Raw genomic sequence first — 26,430 nt, 5'->3', positions numbered from 1 at the left:
TATGAACAAAGTTAAACAGTATGAAATTGTTTTGTCATTTAAGATCACTGTGTTTATTCAGTTTATTCGCTCATAGAGTTTGTTTATTTACTTTGTGATGTCGACTATGTCACCATGTCACACATTTGCATGAATTATGTCTAGCTGCTTTTTTTCTCATATAATAAAATGTATTTAGCACAGCTTTTCTGTTATTGTTATGTGGCATGTGTTAGTTGACCAATCAGAGCAGACTGGGCACTTCAAAACCTGAAACCTGAGCATTCCTTGTCTCTTTTGACGGGGCGGTCATATTAGGACAGTTTATCACATAATATTATAGAAGACTTTCAAACAATGACCCGAGTCCATTGCCAGTTTTAGAATCCTTGACAGTGTAAAGCTGCTTAAACACACGCGCGCACACACCCACACACACATAAACACACACACACACGGCACGGAATGGCACAGATGAGTGCACATAGCTGTCCAGCCATTTGACTAGCTGTCACCAAGCTTAAAGTAGCCAATGAAGCGAGCAAAGGAATACCTGTCACGTCCCACATATTGTCAGCATAAGCCGATGAGAGGTACATTGACTGACATCCTAAGCGGTGTATGAAACGTAAAAAGTAGGCCAAAGAGTACAGGAGCCACACTTCGCCGTGAAGCAGGGACACATATTCATGTAAGTATGAATATGCAAACAGTTGCGAACACACACCGGCGGACATCAGCGCGAGCATGTTAACATCCACGTGAGAATGCGCATGAATCAGGTCTATTAGCCCTCGAACACGGCGTGACCACCTCATTTGCATACTCCACACACAAATGCACACACACACACTAGGTCTTATGCCTGTAAAATATAATAAATGAATCCAGCTTTGTGTGTGTGTGTGCGTGTGTGTGTGTGCGTGTGTGTGGACTCTCTGCCTGCCCCGATAGCAAATTACATTATAGGTGGAACATGTAACGACTGTCTTCACAACCAGGTATATCGGGTTGGTGTCAGGCCTTTAAGAGACACACGCACACACACACACACACACACACACTCACACACACACACAGGACTCAAAGCACAGCGAGATCACAGGGGCAGCAGCTGTCTGCTCGACCATATCATCTGGGCTCAACATTCGGCGTGTGCGTCTGCTATTCATGTGTGTTTGTCTTTTAGCGGAAAGCGTAAACAAGTTAGTCAGCTGATGACTAAATCATGACAGATGCATTAATGATGCCCCACCGGTCCTCGCCATTCGCCCATTGACATTCACAGATAGGGCAGCTGTGTGTGTGTGTGTGTGTGTGTGTGTGTGTGTGTGTGCGTGTGTTGTGTAACATGTTTCTCAACTGAGACCTCTTTAATTGCTACAGTATAGAATGCGCATCCAGGCGGGGGAGCAAGCAGTGTTTACGTCTCTTGTAAAGTGTATGTGTATGTGTGTGTGTGGGGGGGGGGGGGCAGTGGGAGGGTGTAGGAAGGCGGTGGGAAGGTGCGTGTCGGTGCTGGGGAGGAGAGGAGGATACTTGGAGAGGGTATGAAGGACGGGCGTGTGAATGAATGGGCGGCACCTCGGCGAATACATGCGGCGGCTCCCCATCTGCTGCCACCATTAACATTAAGAGCGTCCCTAATTCAGGCTAATTGCCGGCGACGAGGAAGTAAACAAACAGAGTACAGTTTGTGGAGATGAGCCGCAGACGAGGAGGGCGGGAGGGAAACATTTTGGAGGGATTGTGGAGTGAATGCCTAACTGGGTTTCTGCTGTTATCAATGTGCTCGTGGCTGACAAGCCAGCCCCCCGACATACAGCAATGTGGCCGCAGTTGGAGACAGTGCTCAAAGGTGCAATCACGAACTCGAACGGCCATGTGAGTCCATGTGGTTCAACACAGTGTGGTTTAATGATGCAGGACCACATCATTTCCACTAAAGTAGCACAAATGCAACCTTCAGTTTCCTTTTCGCAACAAGATTCTCCTGAGTATGTTGTTTCTCAGTGACAAGCCACCGTACGACTTGGGATTTTTGGCCTCTTTCAGCTCATTGTTTTGGTTTAACGGCCCAGAGTTTTACCGGTTTGATTCAGTCTCATCACTCTCATCTAGCTGTTGATCAGAGTAAGACATCCAGCGGATAAAGAGCCATATTTTCCTATACCATTTGGTGGGGACCAAAACAGAGCCAAAATAGGAGTGAGTATTGGCTGGAATGTTTCCATCAGGTGGCCAGAAAAATTATTCCCAAAGAAGGCTAACAATGTTTGATCTGCTCTATTTCCCAGATTTCTTAATGAATCCGTTGAAATGTTTCTCTAAATTTTATTTGATGACTAGACCGTGGCTTGGGACCCATTTTTGTGTCCGACCCTGACCAATTTGAGAGAGTAGTTAATGAGCCCGACCAGAAATTGACAGGACTTCTGTCTGCAATGTAATATAAATCTTTGAGTGTGGTGTCCTCCTGTCAGGCAGTTGTAATCATAGTAATAGCCTCCCTGTTTCCCATGATTACAGTATAGATGACACTGAGAAGTTGTTGTAAGAATAAGACCTATATATATGTTATATCTATGATGACCCACATGCTCCTACAGAACAGAGTCGCAATCAAGCAGTAACTGTTATATTTTCACAGAAAGCACCATGCCAGTTGTCATGAGTCAACCTGACCCGAACAGTATCCATGCCCTAGTACTGTCCGTTCACGTTACATACATGGAAAATTATGTTATTTTGTAGACATCATTATATTTTCAGATGGATACATATACGGAATAGGATGCTATGATGCTACTAAACAAGCTGGTTGGAGGGTGGTGTCTGATCACCATGGAGACTATGGTCTGTCTGCATAAATCGACATCGTTGTGCGGCTCATGACTCATGTCTCCATGTTTTGAAATATCCTCAGAAGCAATTCATAAATGCTAGGACTGTGCGACAAAATCAATATCACTGCTATTGACAGTTGGCACTTTTAACACGAGATTAAGATTAACGAGATAATGTATCCTGTAATGTGGATATAATGACTTTATGAAGTGTGTAAAGACAAGTATTAGAACAAGTAGAACAGTCTGGTGAGTTCAGAAAATGCCATCACTTTACTGTAATGCAGACGAAGACAACACTCACCATGTAGTGATATCCAAAATCTAAGAAGATTAATAGTTTCATATCATGATAGCGATATACACTGTTATTGATATCTCACTCTGGCAGATAGAGGATTCAAATGTTAAGTCACAGATTAAGTAGTAGCAATTAAACTATTAAACTGTGTTTATTCCTTTATATTAGAGCTTTTTATGTGAGTCACTGCTCCAAATTGTTTCTCCATAACCGCGTATAATGATGCTCATTAAAAATGTCTTTTTAAACTGTATTGTTTGGAGAGCAAAACTGTTTAATCATTATTGTTTAATTTTCATTTTTCGCAAATTAAATAAAATGTGTGCTTAACCCACAATCGATTCTCCATGCAAATGCTTCATTCCGGGCTCTCGGAGTCCCGTTGTTCTCGGTGCCACTGGTGCAGCGAGTGCACGCATTTTGCACACACCTACTGGTTTGCGAGTGGATTGCGTAACCCCCGGGGGCTGGCGCTCGAAAGGGAGACCAGACCTACCGTGGTGGTTTTGACCCGGCCTCCGGGCTGTGTACAAGTCCATCCAGATTTATTGACTAAGAGGTCACAGCCTTCGTCCTCCAAACACGGCACCATCTCACACCACTGCTTTTTCCGAACAATGCCAGCTGCGGAGAAACACAGGAAGAGAGAGAGAAAAAAGAGACGATTAGAGAGGTTAGGAGAAATTAGGGGGGAATAAGCAGATGGAGAGAAATGATAGAGAGAGGTGGATGCAGAGATGTCGCGATTAAAATAGAGAGAGTGGGTTGCGGGATGACAGATGGAGGAATGCAGATATGGGCAAAGATTTTAACACGATGGAGAATGATGGAAAAGGGGGAGAGCTAAAATACATATAAATGGAGTAGAAAAGATGGGGAGATGCAGAGGGATGGATTGGAGGAGAGGGGGGATATGCAGGTAGATGAAGAGCAATGAAGCGGAGAGACAATTGAGAAATACGAGAGGAGGGGATGACAGTGAGAGATGTGGGGGGGGGGAGATGGAGGGAATCAGACAGATGGAGAGAGATGGAGCGGGCTGCGATCAGTCAGGTGAATAAATTCCAACATCACAAATGATATTTAGCAGGTTTACAGCCCCCTCCTTGCATCCTGCGACATTTCAAACAGGATGGAATATTTTGTAAGCCATGTGCGTAAGCTCCTACCGCAAGTTTTAAAAATGTCTGACATTTATGCCTTCCAAAATACTTTGCCATAACAACATGTTGTAATTTGTACTTCTCCGAGCTCTGTCATTTTCTCAGTCTGCTCGGCTGTTTTTCACTTCCAGACTTCAGTTAGTGAGCGTCTACATTTCCCAGAAAAAAGCCCCAGGCTGGATGATATTACACCCACTTGTACAGGCTTCACTTAAAGACTGAGCCATAATGATAACAATGATAAATATAGTGACAATAAATGTGAGTTTTTCAGTTTGAGAAAAAGAGATGCTGCAGCTGCAGTGCAATCCTTCAATTCAAAATAATTTTGTTAGGCTCCTTCTATCAAATAATCTGTGCAGTTTTTTGTTTTTGTCCACAAAACCCAAAAGTACTGTGCTTGGACGCTTATAGAAATCAAAGGGCTTCCTAAAATGCATCTGACATTCTGTTATTTATCAAACGTTACATAAAAACAGTCAACAGTCAGTCTGATATCGCCGTGCTGGTGTTTTTCCTTGAACTATCCAATTACATGATTTAAGTGTACTTGCACCATTAGAAAAAAAGTATATTGTGGTTAATTGCCTTGCTCATGTCAACATGAATCATTTTTGAGATGAAAGCGTGGTTCTCATTCTCTCTCCCTCCTCTCCACACATGTATATGTACTGTATGAGTAAAAAATTGTGTCTGACATGGTTTTTGCACAAAACTACTATGACTGCCTCGCTGTTGTATGTTTCCATGCACCATTCCAGTTGCATTATATATCTGTCTGTCCAGATTTTTGTAATATACAATGTTGAGATTGAGATTAACGTGGGCACCCAAGAGTAATGGCATTCAGATTCTGACCAAATGTAAAATATGGTCACAATCTTCACTTGTGTTCATTAACTATGACATTAAATAATGTTTTTGCAGAATTAGGATGTCATACTGCATAACATTTTAGAACTTCATCATTTTATCCTGTACCACAAAGACAACTGGGACAGCCCTACGAGGACAACTGGGACAATTTTAGTGCACAAATTGCATAAACGGAAGTGTTTAAATGATTGTCTAATTATTAATTATTATATCTAGATGATTATTTGCATCCATTATTATTGAACTAATGAACTAATTGGATTTTGGCAGTCAAAGGTTAAGGTCAAGGTCAAGGTCAATGTGTTACGGCCGAACACATTGACCTTGAACTTAGCCTTTGACTACCAAAATCCATTAAGTTCATTTATGAGTGGATATTTGTCGGAAGTTTAAAGACATTCCCTTAAGGTGTTTGTAAGATATTAATTTCACAAGATGGGACGGACGGAGAGGCATAACAGTATATGAAATTGCACCAAATCCTTTCTCATTAAAAATTCCGCTATTTGTGATGTCACAAATCATGTCCGTAGACCCGCCTCTTCAAATTACATTTTCTGTGAGCACAGAGAAACTTCGTACTTTCAGCGATGAAGGTGAAAACAGCCTTTTGGAGACAAACTCTGCACATACACCATTCTGCATAGTGAAACTCATACATTCAACTGTAGGAGCAAGAGGAACTAAACATTTCTGGCGGGAGGGTTGGCTTTAACGTCCAGTGATAAACACTAGGCACTAGACCTGTCGCAAACAGGGATACTCGCAACCCAGAAGTTGATAAGCTCATCTTGACAGGGCCACGAGGGGGAAGTCAGACAAGAATACTGCTGCACACCATCGTGCAGCCATATGCAGACAACTGGGACAATTTCCACATCATCCATTTCAACAGCAGAGGACTAGCAAAAGAAAAACCTGTGAAAATATATTCTGTTACCTGCCTCTACATTGAGGCAGAATGAATCATCAATAAGCAATTGAAACAGATGTCAAAGGATCATAGATTTACATTCAACCTAAGGCCTTAAGAATAGTCTCTGTTATAATGCACTAGACTACATTATAACAGTCGGAATGGAGGCACAACTAGAAATACAAAAACATTCTTCTTGTCTCTTCTAAGACATGAAAGGCACCATGTGGAGATTCCTTTGTAAACAAACATTAATTTTGAAAACAAAAAATATTTTTACGAGTTAATGAAAATCATGGCTGTTGGGGGGGAAAAAAAGACTGCGAATTTCAGGGTCATTATGTAAGTGGCGTAATGAGGCACTTTTTGGAGTAACAAGACGATGAGATGAGGTGTTTAATCACAGCCCTGCGTCTCGGGTTGACTCACAATCTTCTCAATCGCATCACAAGTTGCGTCGAGAAGGACTGAAGAATAAAAACAAGGACCAGGAACACATGTCCACCTCAATATGTGAATCAGAAACACATAAAAATGAAAAGCGATGAACCTAGATAGAAGGAGAGAGGGTGAAGACAAAGGAAAAGCATGTCTAGATAAAAATTTTACCACTACAAGAAAATGAGCAAGATAAAGGAAGACAGATACACACTTTTATGCTCATATTGGTATGCATTTATGGATGGAAAATAGCAATCTTTAATGGATAACAGTGAATTCGGGGAATGATTTATGGGGCATACATACATCATATTCTTTTGCCACGGTGTTCATGGCATGCTCGGTCTCTTATAAAACATAAGGGAATTCTGCTCAGTTCCATATCTATAAATTTGCTCTAAGGGCACCTTCAGTAGCTGTCATAACCTTACATGTAGATCATAAGTGAGCACTGTACCCAATGCTAATATCTGCTCACCATAAACAATATCTATATATCAATCAATCCATGAAATATGTATACCCTCTCAAGCACTACACGGCTAAATAATAAAAAGCACCATGAAGACTGTGTCAGCACAGTAAATGGTGAGCTCCAAATTGACACCAGTGTAAAGCATTGTTATTGTCGAGTGCTTTTTGCTGACGCGCTGCTTGAGGTTGAATTACTTGACGCTACTGTGGTGCGCCTCAAGGCTAGCTGCACAAACATCTAAAACATGTGTGACTGGAATATTTTCCCCTTCAGGGACAAAGTTACACGTAGGGAACAATGCAATTTCAAGTGGCTCAAATATCTGAAAACTATTAAGTGTTGTCAGCAAAAAAAAAATAAAAATAAATGTCTTCCAATGATCAGCCACAAACTAGACGTACCATTGCTATGACCACAATCCCATGCCGATTCCTGCCGATCACTGGATGTTCTGTTTTGGACACCCAGAAATGGTAAGCGCTTCAGTGTCAGCCTTTGGATTCTTACTCTCCCATCAGGTTTCCATCCCTAAGGGGTTCAGTATGCTTTAAAAATGAACAAGCTCCTTTCTCACATCAAAATGAGAAAGCAGTGTCTGACAATCTTGGTAACTTTCCCAAACCAGCTATCTGAAAAAGGTGGGCAAGGAACTAGCAGCATTTGAGTTTCCCTCAAATTTATAATATTTTTAGTATTTCAGGCAGTTTCTTATCCACAACAATTGCAACAACACTAATATCCAAAGGCATATCATTATCCCTATCTAAAAAAATATTGATGGCCGGCTTTTCACGAAGTCCTTCAAGTGTGGCATTTTAAACTAGAGTATGACCAATAAGTGATTTTTGGTGCCCATAACAATGCCAATATTAGTGAGTACAAATATTCTGATATTGATATATTGGCATATATTGGTGTTGAAACATTTTTTGGAGTGATCCTGTTAATGTGGTTATCAAACACTTGTGACAAAGAAATTAATGGGGGCAAGATTTTTTAAAGATTAACAATAAACTTCATTGTCTAGAAACGGTAATCTTTTCTCAGAATTTAAGAATGATGTTTAACCCCTAGTATCTGTTGTGCCTTATTTTTTGAAGAACCAAAAGGTTTTATATTGGACGATTTTGGACAACAAATACATCAACAATATATGCCAGGCTCTATTTAAAACACATTTAGAGATGCTTCAATCGGTAAAACAACTCTTCTTGCAAACTAATTTATGTGAACAAATATTCGAGTGTGGCAATTTAAAACAGCCATTAAAATATACAAGCTTATCCCGAAAGGTGTTCCTCAGAAACACGTTTTTGCTCCCCAGCTAATCTCTTTACAAATAAATCATATGCATTGTAACCACAGTGATCTATGGTCTACCAGCATGCTGAAGATACTGTATTTTCCTGGTTGCCTGCAAGGCGCAAACTGACATCGTAAAGTCTTCTTAGGCCTAGTGCTGGGCATTGTCCAAAAATGAAAAAACACTGATACCTGGACTGCAAAATGGGTTCCTGAAGAATACTTTTTTCGGTTCAAATTTGAAGAAATCTGTTTTAGCAAAAGATAACCTTACGGATAAATGTGGTGAGCCCCATCTCTGGGCATATCCTAGTGTTGTTACTGCATGCCTCGAGACAGCAAATCACCAGCACTATTAGATATTGGCACAACAAGCATACTGACACTGATGGTCGATGCCATAAAAATATCAAAGTTTGAAACTGAGCCCTACTTAGACCACAAAGGACACAAGGAGCTGTGTCAAGAAGACAAAATGAGGGTAGACAGAGTCAGTTCTACCTACAGTACATGGCCATCACCATAGAAGAAGAGGGAACAAAGCTGGTAACAGGCATTAGTAAGCTGGAGCAAACTCACCTCTGAGAGAACAATGAATGCATTTAAAAAATCTTAAGTAGAAATATTCTAATTTGACCAAAGATCATTGATTAAGTGTCCTCATATCTCATCATTTCATGGTATGGAAACATCAATTTCAAGCAAAACAACCAGTGTGCCGACAAATGGCTCCACTGCAGCACCAATGTACAATCAAAAAAGACAATCCACTCAATGAACCCGCCCGTATTGTGAATTAGCATACCAAATGCTTTCTTCAAGCCACACACATTCTAAGTCCCAAGTTCAAGAAAATCCTTCATTCGAGCTACTGTGACTATTCTTTACAACTGGCTTTTAAGAACTCCCGCCAACACACACACAGGCTTTGACTCCTCTCGCCCTCGTCTTTTCCTTTAAAAGTAACCTATTTTATCTTTTTTAGCATTTTATCACATATTTATTTATTATTGTCTTTTGTGTCGTTTGTCCTGAAGTTTGTGTGAAGTATGCCAGCGCCAAAGACGAATTTCCATTTTATGTAAATCTGGAGGACAAGAAAGCGTTCCGAATCTGCATCTACAACTGGCTGTACCTCAGTGGCGGTAACGTAGGGGACAGGATGTAAAGCAGGCTTTGTGAATTCAAAACAGAAGCAAGAGAGTCGAAGAGAAAATTAGAGGACATGTTGGAAACACACCATTTACTGAGGTGAACGGAATAAACTTGTCAGATTTGATAGCCCAGGGTCTGGCAGAGTTCTCAACATCTTTTTCCCGTCCTTTTTTTATTTAATCCATTACTGTGGAATTTATGTAATGAATGTTGTCAGCAAGGTCACTTATACAATTCACTAACGGGTTTTGTTTCGCTTCTGAATTACCATCCAGTGAGGTGACCCTCAGCTGATGAAGATGTATAGCACTGCGAGTACATAACAGTAATGAGGGAATGAAGTGCTCCTCACTGCATGTGTGTTAAAAGATGTTATTTTTGACTGAAATGTGATGGCTCCATTCTCAGTATTTTACTTAATAACCACCTACTGTAGCTAAAACACGATTGATCAGACTACTTCTGCATCTATTCCTTCACATTCTCGTGGTAAAACAGCGAGCATAATGTAATGTTTTGATTCCATTACAGCTGCTGCTGTATGGAGAGTTAATCACAGTTCAAAGTTGAGAAAAAGTTCAAGTTAAGATGAACTGCAATGTAACTGCACAGACAGCTCATGTTGACTGAACAATTACCATATAGTCTGGGAGATAATTAATAAAGACCTGTGCTGCTTCAGCAAGTTATATCGGTTATATTACTGCAACTTCCCCAAAATTAGCAGCCAACTTTGAAGAAATAACCGTCTTAAAGTTGTGATGTCTATGTTTACTGTTATAGGAATATCTGCTAAAGTTAGCATGCTGACCAGTTAGCCCCAGACAGTCCCAGTTCAAAGCTCCTGTGCTTGCAGTGTAAAGATCAACACCGCCCTGGTGCTTCGAGCTCCCGGTTTGTGCCACTACATGAATGGCTTTCTCAGCTAGCCGAGCTAACAGGCTTACAGCAACTACAGTTAGCAGCAGTTAGTGGTTATCCTGGGGATGTGCTGCCCTCAGTTTTTTTGTAGAATTAATTCGACAGGTGGCCAATTTTTACATACTGCATCTTTAAAGCAGCCTTAATATTTTTTCAATAATGGTTAAAAGAATTATTGTCCAACTCTGCAGTTGCCCTCGAAATATGAGTACCTTTCAGCCATTTTGGGGTATTGGCCAACATTTATTAATGCTGTATACACAGCTTGTCACACTCCTCCCAAGTTGGGGCGTTCAGGTTCTGTTATCTCCCTTCTCCTGTGATTTGTAATTAAATCCATAATTGGCACACATGCTTGACTTGACTATTGTGGAACACAACACTTAATTTCGATGATTTAAAAAGGAACACTCCGTGTTTTAGGTATCAAATGCTCACCATCTGTAGACTTGAATGGTGGCCCTGAATAGTTGGTGCATGTCGGCTGTAGTTAGCCTGGGTTCACAGCAGTTACAGAGGATTCAAAGTGACCCACTTTCACAGTGGAATGAAAGTATCAAAATCAAACTTCTCAAACTACCTCGGCAGAACAATCCACTTCTTTGACATCCATCCACGGGCTCAGTGTTTCCCCAATGCTTATACTGTGACCAAATTATGGCTACACTACATTGGTAAGTATAGCTATAAAAAAGCTAACCGTGCAAGAGAAAAACAAAAGCTGATTATTTATCCATATGTTTTATAGTGGGATTATAAAGGAGATTTATTATACTTTTTCCTTTATTTCCTCTTCTTCAATGTTCAATATAGGTTGTAAAAGAGATGTAAAATGAAATGTAAAAGATCTTAAAAGTTAAAAAGGTCAAAGTCCACAACAACAGAAGCTCCTCTGTCCCACAGAAAACACAGCTCCTGAAACGCCTCGTTTAATAATTTAATTCTGAGATTTTCTGACATAACACTGCGTCAACATGTCACACATTTGCATTCATGCATCGCTAGTTAGGCATGTAAGAATAGATTTAGTACAGCTGCTCTGTTGTTTTTAGCAGTGCCGGTTTAGGCAGTGTGAGCTGAACCAATCAGGGGAGACTTGGTATTCGGTAGCGCAACAGGAGCTGAAATCCATGTAAACCTATTCTAGTAGTTACCCAAAATACAATTATGAAATTGGGCACAACATGTCTCGTATAATCTCCAGCTGTGGCGCTACCTTACTCAAGTGCAGATCCAATTTTGTTCAAAAGCCCAAAAACTTAAGCACTGGGACTCATAATGGTGTGAAAACAAATTATTAGCTTCACAAGATGTGGCTACCATTAGTTGCACGATTACAGCATCTCTACCAATTCAGCTACTTGGTTCCCAACATTTATTCATATCAATGATACATTTGTTTGTATTGCTTCGGACTCCATAGCCAGATAAAGTAATTGGAAATGCAACACCCCATGCTGACACCACAGTTTTACAGAACCATTTATTGAAGAGCACGGTGGGTTTTTATTGCCCACAGGCGACCGGTCCAACGACTGTGATTACTCATAAGAGCAATCAGGAACCATAAAGACAAGTTAGGATGCAGCCCCTAGCCTCTTACATTTGGATTCACGTCGCTAACTAAACTCATCTCCCAGCAACATCTTGGGCGATAGTGACACTATCTGTTACCACTGGACCATATCGTCGTGGTGCTGGTGTGAGGGCAGTGGCTTGTGTTGAAACTTAAAAGATTCGTGGGTGATATGAAATAAAAACATCCCTCAAATGCATCCACACACCCACACAGGCAGCCGGGCATCAACACACCCAGTGAGCACAGGCAGAAATAAATACACACACAAACAAACGGTTTGATGCTATGTGCAAGGGAGGGAATCGGCCGTGGTTTCATCAGCGGGAGATAAGGAGTAGAGAGGGAGAGAACGTTATTACACCCTCCATGGGACACTTATCTTCCCACCAAATGGTAGATCACACTCATGTCAACAGCCAGCATCTTGGCCTAATAAATTCTGTCTAATGCCATGCCAAGCCTGCAATGGCAGGAGAAAGATGGGCTTGTGTGTGTCCGTGTGTGTGTGTGTGTGTGTGTGTGTGTGTGTGTGAGAGAGAGAGAGAGAGAGAGAGAGGGAGGTAGTGCACAAGGGAAAAGGAAGGCAGGAAGATGGTTAGAAAGCAGTCAAGTAAGCCAGAAAGTGGACCTAAAGACAGATCAGATCTGGTGTAATAAATGCAGTGCAGCGGTGTTCAGGAGACAATCCCCAGATAAGACGATGGGCTGAGATAATTACAGACTGTACACATCAGATATGACCAGGGCAGGCGGCTGAATCAGCAGTGTGTCAAGGGCTGCTGATGTTGGACCCCAAATATGGTTGCACTGCACCTTTATTTAGAAAAATGCAACATTTTCAATTTATGCACATGTTAAAACATGTGCATGTTAAAACATGTTAAAACATGTGCATGTTCAAGGTTAAAGATTCAAGGTTCCTTCATACATCGTTTTACAACACAGGACTGCAACGAAATGCAAGATGTAGCTCGATTATGTAACATAAGACAAACAATTCTTTATGGTGCGGTAGTGTGTAGTCTGGTGGTATGGCAGCAGATACTTCTGTATCTTTTGCCGGATGGTGGCAAGTTGAACAAACTGTGGCTGGGACAGGTCCTGTCTTTCACTGTTCTTTTTGGTTCTGTGCAGACACCTCACTTCACCTGTATCACTGATGCTCGCTAGAGATGTTCCGGGCAATTTTAATAACCCGCTCCACAGAACAACCGACTCCTCGACCATCGAAACCACATGTGTGCTGTTAGAGCCTAATTGTTCATCTGTGATTTAAGCCTGTGTAGAAACAACTGACATCATAATGCATTATAGTGGACTATCCAAAGCTCCTGAGATGGCCTTCTAAAGACTCATACCTCTGCCAAGGCTGGATGGATACCAGCAACCTAAATACAACTGATTTCTTTCATCAAGATGCATTGCATTGTTTTATGAGAAAGTAACAAAAATGTAGTCTTGCAATGTTAAAAGAGTGAGAAAAGAATGCTAGATCCACATAAAAAATTAATAGGGGCTATTCTAGGCAGCGCACTATCCTGGATTCAAGCTACTTTTAGTAGTCTTTTAGATATCCTGCTGACCAAAGACACCAGCAAACCAACAAACAAAGACACCAATGGACATGGGTGAAAACATGACCTCCCTTGGCACAGTAAATAAAAAGACTTCCAGGCTTTGGGAGATGAAAAGACTCTTGCTGACCCTGCAAGAAAACAGTTGCATTGGTACCTTTAGTCAATAATCATCTCAAGCTAAGCTTTAGTCCAATCAGATCACTGCTCAAGAGCCTCTTACACATGTTTTCAAGTATCTTCACAATGCAAACTGGTGGACTCTGAAGGGGGGGGGGGTTCACCCCACACAGCTGGTCCTGGCCGTCAAACATCCTGAGTCCGCCACTGATGAGCTGCTCTTGAAAAGCCTGAATCATTGTTACTGGGTGAAAAAACCATATCCCCTGCTAGTAATCAGCTACTTTTTGGGCAGTGATCGTCGATGCCCTCGCGCTCACACAAAAGTACCGACACACGCAGAGGAGCTTACGTTTTCTAGTGCAATCAGCGACAAGACCCGATGTGATTATTCCTCATATTTGTTTCAGTCAGTCATGTGCAGGATCCTCGCATCAACTAGTATGGTGGTGCACAGCACTCTGGGTGCCTGTGTGTTTCCGTGCGAGGGCTGAACTGCTGTCTGACAGAGGTGAATCAACATCACTCCTGATTCACTGCAATGAGCCGGATGCAGCTCTCTCAAAGTCACACACACACACACACAGATACACACACACACACACACACACACTGGCGTTTGTATGCATTTTCTTTCGCTCTTTGTCAATTCGCTGCCACTTTGGCTCACCTTCACCTCCCTAATGCATCGGCGTGCTGCTCGGGCTTCCCCATCTCCGGTAATGGCGAGTCAAATAGCCTTTTAAGCAAATTCACTGTGTCTTCGTTTCACAAAAGGAGTTCTATGAATCCGTCAGGATGTTCTCCCTGTGTAGTTCATCTCACTCCAACTGTGCAAATGCCCCTGCGGCACATGCACGCACCGAAAATAAGCCTTCTTGCCCTCTCCTTTAGTGCCTTGCTTTTACAGTTGGTGATCTGGCAATTAAAGATTCCTCTGCACCGCATGTAATTTAAATCGCTGGGAATGAGGATGTCCGCATTAGCACACACATGCGCGCCGAAGTATAACCAGCGTTTATCCTATACAGAGAGGGACACACACACACACAGACATGCAGAATAATCTCCGCGCCGACATGTCGGGCAACAAAGTCAAACAAAAAGACGGCTTGAATAAAAGCTCGACTGAGTGCCATTAGGACTCTGGGATTTGCTTTCATCATGGAAATCCCCTCCCATGTCTCCTTTTACAGTGGATCTACTATCTGGATAATTAACTGTACTATCTGACCTGCCGGGATAGGCAGACGTTCCCTAAACCTGCATCGAGCCGAGCAAGAATTAGGAGGAGGCTCAGCGCAATGTGAGAGAAAAAAACCCAACGCAAAGAAATAAATCCCTGCGCTTTGTAATTAGCCACCAGCTCTCTATCCCCTTTTTTTTTCCTCCGCAGCTCATCTCCTCTCAGCTAATTTCCCCTTGTCCCCCCCCGCCCTCGCTTCCTCACGACCACTATTTTCTCCCTCTGCACTTTTTAACGTCTGCCTGCCCTCTATTTCTACATTCCTTTTCTTCTGCTTTTGCCTCCCATCACCTCTTTTTCCTTCCCCCGTGCTTGTTCCTTTTTCCAGTCTAGTGGCTCGCCTGATTTTCATAAGATTATTCCACCCGTTTGGCGGCCCTGATGAGTATCTGCACACTAAAAGCTGTCAAGCCCCCTTTTAAAAAAGCCTGAGGTTTTTTTTTCCCTTCCTTTTTTCCCTTTTTTTGGGTGAAGTGAATTTGTGTCCCAAATAGCTCCTCAGCACTCATGAAACTTCAAGAGGCAGAAATAATGAGATAGCATGCAGACTGACATTTCCAGACCTCAGCCATTGCGTCTGTTTGCATGCATGTATGCCTGTGTGGGCGTCTCCATTTTCCTTTTTTTTGTGACAGTGACCTAATAAGCTTTTACCAGCATGAATGTGACATATATGCTAATGAACACGTGAGAACACGTGTGACGTGCCTCTTTTGTGCACGTGCTATGTGGAAAACGTTGATATTACAAACATGAAACACACTTTTTTCATCTTGAAAAATAAAGACAGAGGAAGTGGAGCTCATTCATCCCAAAAATTCTCCAAAAACACATATAAATGCTTCTTCTCAGCCGTTTGATGTGCTAAATGAACATCTTTAAAGTGAAAAGAGAGCTGTGCTTTACAAGGCTGCAATTAAACTTCTCAATTTCCAAATTAAAGTTAACAGATTATTGCTCTCTGTACGTCTTTTTTTTCATTCTCTTTATCCTTTTTTTCCCTTCTTTCTGCCCCCCCAAAAAACGCTGCCTGCTGCTAAACAGAAAATATAGAAAATTGGCAACATTAGAGCTCACTAATTAATAGGTTAATTAGTGAGATCTTGGGGCGATATGTGCATGACTAGTTCTTGGCCAGAATCTGGTTGCCTGGCTACGTTAAGATACGGACTACATAAATACGATTAGCAATAGAGGCTCTGTTAGCTGCATTCTGATTCCTTCGGACAGAGCCAGGCAAGCTGTGACTTCACGTGCAGTATGTAAGAATTGGTCACTGGGGTGAATTCATACATCAAATAATTAACAGGAGGCAGCATGTCGCCAGGGTAACTGTTACCTGCCGCTAACTGTAGCTGCCGTTAGCTAGTTAGCTTGATTACCTGGAGAAGCCTGGAAGCACTGTGAGGCTCATGTTCTTCAATTTCTCCAGTGCTTTTAACACCATACAGCCTGCACTTCTGGGGGACAAGCTGGAGCTTGCAGGGGTGAACCAACACCTCACAACCTGGATCCTTGATTACCTCACCAACCGGCCGCAGTATAGTAATAGTGAGGAATCGGGACTGTGTGTCGGACGCAGTTGTCTGCAGTACAGGGTCCCGCAGGGAACAGTCCTGGCCCCTTTCCTGTTCATCCTGTACACCACAGTCTTCTACCACCAATCACCTCACAGCCATCTACAAAAGTTCTCTGACGACTCTGCTTTCGTCGGCCTCATCAGGGACGGGGACGACAGAGCCCACAGAGAACTTATTAAGGACTTTGTAGACTGGTGCCAGCAGAACCGCCTCCAGCTCAACGCCGGGAAGACCAAAGAGCTGGTGGTGGATTTCCACAGACACAGACAACCCTGCACACTGGTGAACATCCTGGGAACGACCATTGAGATGGTGACATCTTACAAGTAGCTGGGAGTGGACTGGACTGATCACACTGCAGCCACATATAAGAAAGGTCAGAGCAGACTGAAAAAACATAAGTATAGCTAGCTAGACAGCTAGCGACTATCTGGCGCACAAGCCCTTAATTATGCATAGGTGTAAGCCTTTATATAGTTTAAACAAGTGAGGTTAAATACTAATTCACCCCTTGTACAGTTTGAAACAAACTGTGAAATGAACTAAAGAGACCAAAACCATTTTTGTACCAGACTGTAATGTCCATTTCTGCTACAATGGTGGCCATTTTAATATGGGGCTCTTAGGGGATTGACTCATTTTGGAGTCAGCCTCAAGTGGACTTCCAAGAAACTTCAGTGTTTAGCTCTTAAGGGGCTTTAGGGCTTCATGATCTAACCATGAGTGTTGCCACTTGTGCTAAGCTAGGCTAATGGCCCTGTCCCTTGCGTCTTTAAAAAATTGAGTCTTTAAAGAAAGTATTCTCTATTTCTATTGCTATTCCTATTTGACACATTTTCCTACTTTCCTAGTTTGGATAAAGTTTTTGATGATTATGATCGGTATATAGAATGATACTTGAATGGATTATGACTCTTATTATGAAAACCTTACACTCATGCCACACCAGTCTTCCTCTGTCCAAGCCCTAAAGTCCAGATGCCACGGTGCCGCTTCCAGCTACATCCTCCTTCGCCTGAATACTATTCATGCTAGGTGCCATTGTGGTGCATAACTGGCAGGTTGTGCGGCGTGCCATTGCACTGGGCTTGTTTTCGCCGACGCGCGTGTGTGTGTACAGGCCATCAGGTACGGCTGATATCGTTCATTCGCAGATGTGCTCTGACATTTCCACCTTTCGCCAACGCCAACAACAACCCCGGATTTGTGGACGTACACTCGCGCGCGTGCACATGCGTCCAGCAGACATTCAAAGACAGAGAGCCCAGAGGCATCGCGAGCCAGGGGAGGAAATGTCGGCTCGAACAGGAGTCTGTGGGAGGAGATCGTTTTACACCAGCGTCTGGAGAGACACCAGTACATCAGCAGTGACATATACACACCTGGAAGCATCTGGAGAACACAATTTACCTTTTCAAAACTCCCACACTGGAAAACATTAGCATTGCATTCGATCTTTTTAACCATGTAATTCCAGCTATCGATGAACTGATTAAAGGAAAACAACTAAAACGAGTCACAGTCTGTTTTGGGATTGGACAAAGAAAGATCAGAAATTCACAGAATACAAACCAAGCTGCAAGTTCAAAATGGTCTCTTTTTTTTTTGTTCTGCAAACATTAACTGTTGTAAGAGAACGCCTTCAGTAATGTGAAAGCAGCACAGAAAGTGCCCCGACTACACGAGCAGCAAAGTGCTCACTTGCTCCGTGTGATGTGCAGCAAAGTGCACAGTGTGAAAGTCTGTCACGAGTATATGCATACACGCCTACACAACAGACATCCACATATACATATTGAAACGCTCCGACTACTTTTCTCACACATAATGTCAAGCACGTATATAGGACATCACTGACAGTCATGCAGATGGAATAATGGTTTTATGGCTCGTGGATTTCAGAGTTTAAAGAGTAACTTCACACTGAATCCACTTTGTTTGCCTCCGCTGGCGATGGCTGTGGCTGGAGGGCGGCATCACGTTTTTTGGGGTTATCCGTCCAACCGTCTGTCCCATGCTTGTAAATGCAATAGCTGGAGGATAGCTTGAAGGAATTTCTTTAAATTTGGCAAAAAACACCCACTTGGATGAACTTAATAGAATTTTGAGGACAAGGGTCAAAAGTCAAGGTCATGGTCAGTGTGACCTCTCAATACAACACAATTTTGGCCATTACTTGAAAATCAATGCAGTGATTATGACAACGTTCTACACATGTCTACTATATCCAAAAGGTCAAAGGTCAATACAATTCTGAAACATATTCTGGATAGCTCAGGGTAGCACCTTCACTGGTGTGCGGAGGCATTTTACTCTGTGTCAGCATGTTGCTATCACTGATTCCGGTCCCTCCCATTCTGCGGTGGTTATCAGTGTTGCAGTGTGATCTTCCTTTTCCCGTAGACAATCTAGTAATAATGCTTTCTAAACTTGCGCCCCTCCTAGAAAAACTGCATAGACATCAGCACTGTGACTCCATTGCTTTTGCAGTATTTGAATGCATGTTAGGCAAGCCATCAGTAGCAATGGAGGCTCTGTGGTGGAGGGGGTTGAATTCACTTTAACAACTCTGTGTTTTAGCTGGTGAAACATAAAGGGTGTTACCTGCCGGTATACCAGCAGTCTCTCATCACAGGTTGTCCTACGATGCCTTGGCGTCTCCAAAAGAGCCAGAAAGCAACGTGCCTGATGTCAAACAGCACATAAATGACTTGGTTACGTTGAGGAAAAGATTGTTTGCACATTGGTGTTCACATGAATGCAAACCCTGAGCTCCTGGATGAAATTTTCTTGCGAGACCCTCCACTAAATCGCAACCTCCACCCTTCTTGACACACTGTCTATACTATGTTGGGTGGAGCAGTTGCACAGATATAGATATCATATAGGACACTAAAGGTTACCCTCTCTGTCAGTATGAGGAACTGAGGTGGGTGCATACAGTAGTAAATGGAAGTTACTTGTGCAATATATTTATATACATAATATTTAGGTATTAATTAGCTGAAAATAGCTGAAACATTAAAGTAAGTAGTCAGAGGGAAAGGCAGTGGATCATCGGAGGACCAATTTGACAGAACTTTGATAGAGGCTGGAGGAGGGTAAGTGGAGTAGGTGGGGTGAGGTCAATGGTGCAATGTGTAAAGATTAGCGCCTCATACTCCAAACAAGCAGGGGGCAGCATATCACCAGGGTTACTGCTACGTGCTGCTAATTGTAGTTGCAATTGGCTAGTTAGCCCAGTTAGCCATTCATCTAGCGGCCTAAACTGGGAGCCTCAAATGCTAGTGGAGAGTTGATGTTTGCTTTGCTAACATGCTAGCATGCTAACTTCAATAGATATACATGCAACACAATACACAGTCATACAAATTCCTAACTTCAAAACGATTCTTCTTTTTTTTTATGTTTTCAACTAAAATTCTCGGTTCAAGGGCATTTATTGAATCCGTGACATGTGTTTTCAAGCTAAAACTGGATGTCAAGTTGTTCTATTAAACTTGTGACAGCACAGAGCAGTTCAGTCCGTCACCATGTCATTGCTATCATCTGTTCTCTTTCTCCTACCTCCACCTCTTGGAAGCTCACTGCCTTGCGTGATGTGCCGAGAGGGGAACTGCTTTCTGACAACTTATATTAAAAGAAAAAAAAACAAAAAAAAAACAGTGTTTGCTTACACTGTCATTATCAGCAGATGAGTGAACAACTCGTAAACAAACGCAAAGTGGAAAATGTGACAAATGGTCGGGCACGGCAGCGGGACAGCGCAGAGCCGTAATGATGGGTTGTGATGACAGTCGCGATCGCGATGTGGCCGGCAGTAATGAAGGTGACTACGTTGAAGTTGATGATGAATGACACAGTGACATACTTAGACTAAAGTAGAACAATGCCCTCGGGCTGCGAACTAAAATAAACACACATATATAATTAGTTTGCACACGTGTAGTATGCCTCATTTTAAACTGCTCATGTGTGTACTGATGTAAGAGCAAGGTGTGTGTGTGTGTATGTGTGTGTGAGTGTGCTAATGTAAGCCAACACATGCTCCTGGACGCATGTGAGCACGCCCTGTTAATAAAGAGTTTGTACAGCTGGTGGAGGCCCAGACCCTCAAGACACAGCTTCTCCTCCGTGGATGTTGATGATTCTTGTCTATTTAGCCTTATTGACCTCTACATCCAAACTAATCCGCCTTAAATTATGCATAACCTTTTACTTGGCAGAGCTCCCCATAAATCTGTTTATTCCCTGTTTGCTCCCTTACAAAGCCCACTAAACAAATTCCAATTAAGCAAAACAGCAATACAGCATGAATGATAATTCAACTCTGTGCCGTCCCCAAAGCAGATAAGGGCATAATCATTGCTGTTATGTGTAAGGCAGCTTATAAAAGACTGTTCGGTTTCCCTCCAATCTGGTTAGCGTGTATTATTTTCACGTCATTTGGTCTTTGTGAATACTTGGCAGCGAGTTTGTGTGTGTGTGTGTGCATCCCTGTTTATGCACCCTTTTTTTGCTATGTTACAGAACGACTAATAGAGCACATTTGAATTCTGGTGGACGAACTATAGAATGATGACACCGTTTCAAAACGCATCTTTGGAGATTCTGTCCTAATCTTTGTCATTCATTGGCTGAAGTACACGTCGACAACAATGTTTCTGCAGTGACATAATGGGCTATTGTGGTTTGAGTTGGAAAGTACATTTACTTTACTGTTTTTATGTATAATGTTAAGGGAACTTGTACTCATATTTCAGTATTTTACTTTGATGCCACTCTCACACTCGGCCACACTCCTCTATGTTCACTTTAATTAATCTGCTGAACATCTGTCAAAATCATTTTCGATGGGAGTGCTTTTTCAACTTCAGGGTCAATATTGTTTTCCATTAATGACAAAACAACAAATTATCCGTGCATTTATATGGAGCTAAGCTTTAGGAGCGGTCCACCTCAACTCTCATCCATGTTACGTCGCATTCGGAGATCAATACTTGTCGACTGGCAAGACGGCAGCGAGCGGACAAAACAACTGCGAACGTGAGTTGTTCAAAAACTCTCTTTTTAGTAAACTCTGTGTACACAAACAATGTTCTCAATGCCCAAGTTCATGTGTAGAGACCCTGGTGATACTACAAGCAAGGTTTCATGTTGTGTCGAGCCTTCTTAGTGTTTTAAAAAGAGTGATTTTGATGCTTTCATAGAATTGCCCCCTAGCAGTCCCACTGAAAATGATTTTGACCCGGAAACAAAAATACGGTCAATCTTAAAAGTGGCGCTTTCGTTGTAATTATGCTTTCAAACCAAAGTTTGACTCAGATACATTCACAAAAAGACCCTAGGTTGCCTTAATATTATTTCAGTTTTTGGAACCCTTCCCCATGAAACGTAGCTTGTTTTACTATTAATAACTTAAAGAGGCACCGCGTTAAAGAAATTAAGTGGTGAAAACCTAGTTTCACCACTGCAGGCGTTGGAAAGAACTTTCAAGTTTGTGTAAAACAAAGGAAATACTATTCCAACATATCTCATCTTAAACTTCTTTGAATTTTTTTTAAATAAAAATACCTGTTGTAGACTTATGTGAAGGATGGGGGTCATTTATGGTGGAGCTGAAAGCAAAAACTTCTATGGACTCGCTTACTGTTATGGGCACAATAAATAAATGGTACGAACCACTGCACACACTTAAGCCAACCATTTGATCCCTGTTTGTTTTTGTTTTCTTAATTAATTACACAAGAGGAGGCTGAAATATTAATTTGGGATCAGAATGAAATGAAAAGACCTTTCACCGCTCTCCAGAAAAAGCCAGACCAGAGGGCGGTCTGACTTTTCATCAAAAGTTAACATTCATAACCTCCTTTTAATGAGCCCCTCCTGTGTAATAATGTTTGTACGGTCCCTGTAGGATTATAACTTAAAGGATCTGAATACCTTCCAGCGCCAAGTCTCATCACTTCTAGATCTGCAGAAATTCTGCGCTAGACCAAAGCTCTTCACTCACTACAGCTTCTTCTCATTTAAAGTGTCACCTCAACGCCATAAATGGAATGTAAAATATTTAATATCACACTCCGCCTGAAGCCCGTGGTGTCACTTTCACTCTGGCTGCAGGGACGAGCTGCGAAGTAGCTCTCTAAACTTCTCTGCCTTCAGGTTTGTTTTTTTTTTTCATGTTGCCACCAGAACTCATTGACTATTCTGCTCCCACAGTGTATGATAATTTAATAATTAGAGCAAGAAAACACAATGAAATACTAATGGAATATGTGATGTTTTGAGCCAAAACACTTCCCCCGCCTCAGATAATTACCTAGGCAGGAAAGGAAAGAAAAGAAAAAGAAAAGGAAGGAGGCTCACAACGTGTCGCGCGCATAATAATCTTAAGCTTTGATTTGGAGAAATAAATATGGGGGGTGATGAATTTAAATGTTATCAGGAGGAGATGTGGGAACGGCTGAACAGAAGCTCTGGGTGATAGGTGGTAAAGAAGTTTAAAAGCAAAGATGATCTGTTATTTGTTTGTTCCACCGGTGGAATCGGTCCACCTTCCAGGGGACAGAACGTAGTGAGGTCCCCCCTTTCCACACTATTCAGAATCAGAATCAGAAATACTTTCTTATAAAATTAACAGGCCTATATCAAGACTTTCTGTGCACTGGTGCCCCCCTCACATACACGTGGTGCCCCTTTCATTCATTTTGCCCCTGACCCTAAAAAATCCCGAGTCCGCCACTGGTTTGTTCATCTTTTCTCATCCATTTTCTTTTCTTTTTTATTCCATCTGTCTGATTTCTCTTATTTCAGACCACACCTCTGTGTCTTTTTTTCTGAAATACTGCGCATTACTTGGGGCTGTACGGTCTTCTGAATGCTTGCGCTGGCATTTTACAGATCGCAGCAACACTCTGCGAAGGGACAACAAATTACCTTTAAGTTTTCCATAACCAACTGCGTTTAAGAAAAGTTATTTTCCCTTGCACTCACACTGATGTTACTGTGATTTGGTTTACTTAACGCTGCCTCTGATTGTACTTTCTGCATGCCACCTTTTCCGATGATTCACTTGTTTTTTTTTTTTTTTTAAAAAAGCTCTTTTCTTCCTGCAATAATGACGACTTCTCGGGCTTCATTATTCTACCTACTTTCAAACTGAGCTTTTTATTGTCTCCCTCCACTCCTGCAGAAGTTTTTGTTCAGTCAATGCAGCGCTTATTCATTTCATGGCATATTTCAGCACAGGAAAAGGCCAGAAAAATAAAGGGTGCTCATAGTTGAAGAGTGCACAAAAAAATCGGAGCTGAGAAACAGCAGCTGTCGAGGACTGTCGTTTCATCGCAATGTAATTAAAAGGGCCTCTTAACATGTTGCCTTGAGTGTTAAATACCCCTGTCTGAACGCACGTTCAACTGCAATGTTACAAGTTAGTAACGCACAACACGGCGACTCGGATGGAGGGTGCCGACGCAAGCGCATCCAGTATGCACCAGGTGTCCTTCACTCGGCTGCATGTGTGCATTTCAAAGGATAAATGCTCCAAATATATCTGTCCTGCTACTCTGGATTTCCAAGACCTCTCTCCATTAAGTGTGAGCGATAACGGGGCCCCAGCTGTGCCACCACCACTCCAAAGACAGAGGGGGGGGGGGGGGGCGGGGCGGGGGCGGTTGAACTGATCCTTCCCTCCCTCCTCCCCCTCCGCCCCCCCCAGCGGTCTTGACCCAGTTAAGACGGTTCTGTGACTGATAACCGATGCAGTGGCCGTCAGACAAGCTTTATTGAGACAATAAATGAGCCGGGACTCTAGTTGCACCGCAAGGAACATTAGTTATGTATTTAGAGTAGTGCTTGGCTGAGCCCTGTATCCATCCTCCACCTCCCTCCTCTCGTTCCCTTTTGCCTTCCTCTCTTCCCGCCCTCTGCCTGTTCCCCACCCCTCCGCTCCATGCCTGATGTCATTTCCTCCAGACGCAGTGTGGCTGCCGCATTGGGGAAGCAATCTACCTCTCATGCCTACACAGTTCCTACACCCCACTCGCACCCTCACTCTTTGCAAGAAAAGTGCTGAGTTACAGATCAAAATCTGGCCAATCTGCCTCTTGTCTTGATGCTATCTTTTTTTCTTTTCTATATCAAACTGCCAGGTTTAGATTAACCGGAACTTTCCCCGTTCTCAAGTTCTGATGCATTTTTACCTCGTATGGCCCCTGTCGTTGTCTCTTTTCTGCAGGTAGCCCAGAGTAGAAGGTCAGATCTGTGTCGAGACTCTGTCCTTTATTGAAATGCATTTCAATCCATTCAATTTGGATTCCTCTGAGATCCTGCTCATGCTCTTTCAATGACATCATATGGTTGAGACCTCTTCTTCTGCACTGGCAATGGTACCCAAATGGAGAATTAGTTCTACCAAGTGTACCAAGTTCCAACTCCTGATATTTTTAAAACATCAGTAGATGGAAATACATTCATTCATTTGCATTTTTGCAATTTCTTTTTGGCAGATTCTCTGAAAGTTCATTTGAATTTGTGCTAATTTGGGGTGTAAACCTCACTATTATTATTAACCCCTACACGGTGCCTTTGAGCCTGGCGATCAGACTTATATGGAAATGTACAACACTCCATGTAATACCTTATTGAGAGCCCTGAATGCAAATGAGGCAGTGTTGTATGTGTGTGCATGTACGAGGAATACAGATTGAGACCATTTCACACAGTCTCGTGTAAAACGGCCAATAAAGTAATCTCCTTCGCAGAAGCCCATTGATGGTAATGAACAGTGTTATGGAAGACACGGAAGAATAGAGTGATGATTACAAGGCTTATGCATTATTTCACATCTGCAGACATCATGCAACACACCAATAACTATCATAATTAGATGTGCTTGGCACACAATAATGTTGTCTTATAATTACGTTTCACAATGAAATCAGTTTAAAGATTCCCCTCGTCTGTTCCCTCGCTCGGTTTGTGTGTGGGCGCTGCACTGTGTGTGTGGCTGAGGCATGGTGGAGTTTTTAACTTGACATTTCCAAGGATCAGCAAGGATCAATAGCAAAGGTCAGTGAAACAATAACCTCAGGTTTGTTGCAACGCTCTTTACAGGAAGTCTACCCTTCCTTACCTGTCGATTGCCAGACGTCTTTACAGCATATTCTCCGTCTGCATCGAATGAGAGGTATATCATGTTCGGCGGCAACAGATGGAAAGATACTGGGGACGTTTTGATCCTTACATCCTCCTCGTATTCAATAAAAATGGCAAACAGTTTCAGGGTTCTAGCTTTCTGACAGCAGAGAAAGAGAAGGGGGACCATTACCTACCGGAGACAAGTGTTTGTGCCACTTCCCCTCTTCTCTCTAGACCCATTTTTTTTCCTCCAAGCGCGAGTCTACTTCCTATAAAAATCGAGTTTGTTTGTCATTTTACTTGGAGCACGTAAGAGCATCCGAGTGCTTGACATAACAACAGGGTTTGCACATACGGTGCAGTCGTGGGCGTTCCTTGGCCCCGGAGAGCTGTCAGTTTGGCGGGCGAGCGCTGATGGTAAACCTCAGAGACCCAGCCATTATGAGGTCCATCATGCACGCCGAGGGGGGTGGGCCAAGTGCACCCCCGTTTGTAAACAACAAATCGATGGGCTCATTTGTCATTTGGTTTGGAGGGAAACAAGTTTTATTTTTTTTGGGGGGGGGGGTCCACTTTTCCAATCCAAATGAACCGATCAATCTCTGCCCCTCTCCTGGGGCCTTCCCCACCAGCGAGCGGGGTGAAGAGGGAGCGGAGGAAGAAAAGCGCTCAGCCTCCCTTTTCTCACTCATTTTTCTTTCCCCCACGTCTTATCTCCTCTCCCCGCTCATCTCTTTTCCGCTCACACTAATACACGCTCTGCCTTCTAAAGCATCTTTCTGTCTGTTTGCCTTCTCCGAGTTTGTCTCTTCCTT

At 42.5% G+C, this 26,430-nt stretch overlaps 1 protein-coding gene across 2 annotated transcripts in view; it reads right to left on the bottom strand.

Annotated features, from left to right (window-relative positions):
• Positions 1-26,430, bottom strand: part of tafa5a (TAFA chemokine like family member 5a) — a 166,360-nt gene that overhangs the window by 13,857 nt on the left and 126,073 nt on the right. For both annotated transcript variants that reach the window (XM_030439818.1, XM_030439819.1), the window contains exon 3: positions 3,623-3,750. In XM_030439818.1, coding sequence (XP_030295678.1) covers positions 3,623-3,750 — 128 coding nt within the window. The remainder of the gene's footprint in view (positions 1-3,622; positions 3,751-26,430) is intronic.

The sequence above is a fragment of the Sparus aurata genome, chromosome 14 (genome assembly GCF_900880675.1).
Source record: "Sparus aurata chromosome 14, fSpaAur1.1, whole genome shotgun sequence".
In the NCBI taxonomy this organism is placed as follows: Eukaryota; Metazoa; Chordata; class Actinopteri; order Spariformes; family Sparidae; genus Sparus; species Sparus aurata.
This window is presented reverse-complemented; position numbering and strand designations above follow the sequence as displayed.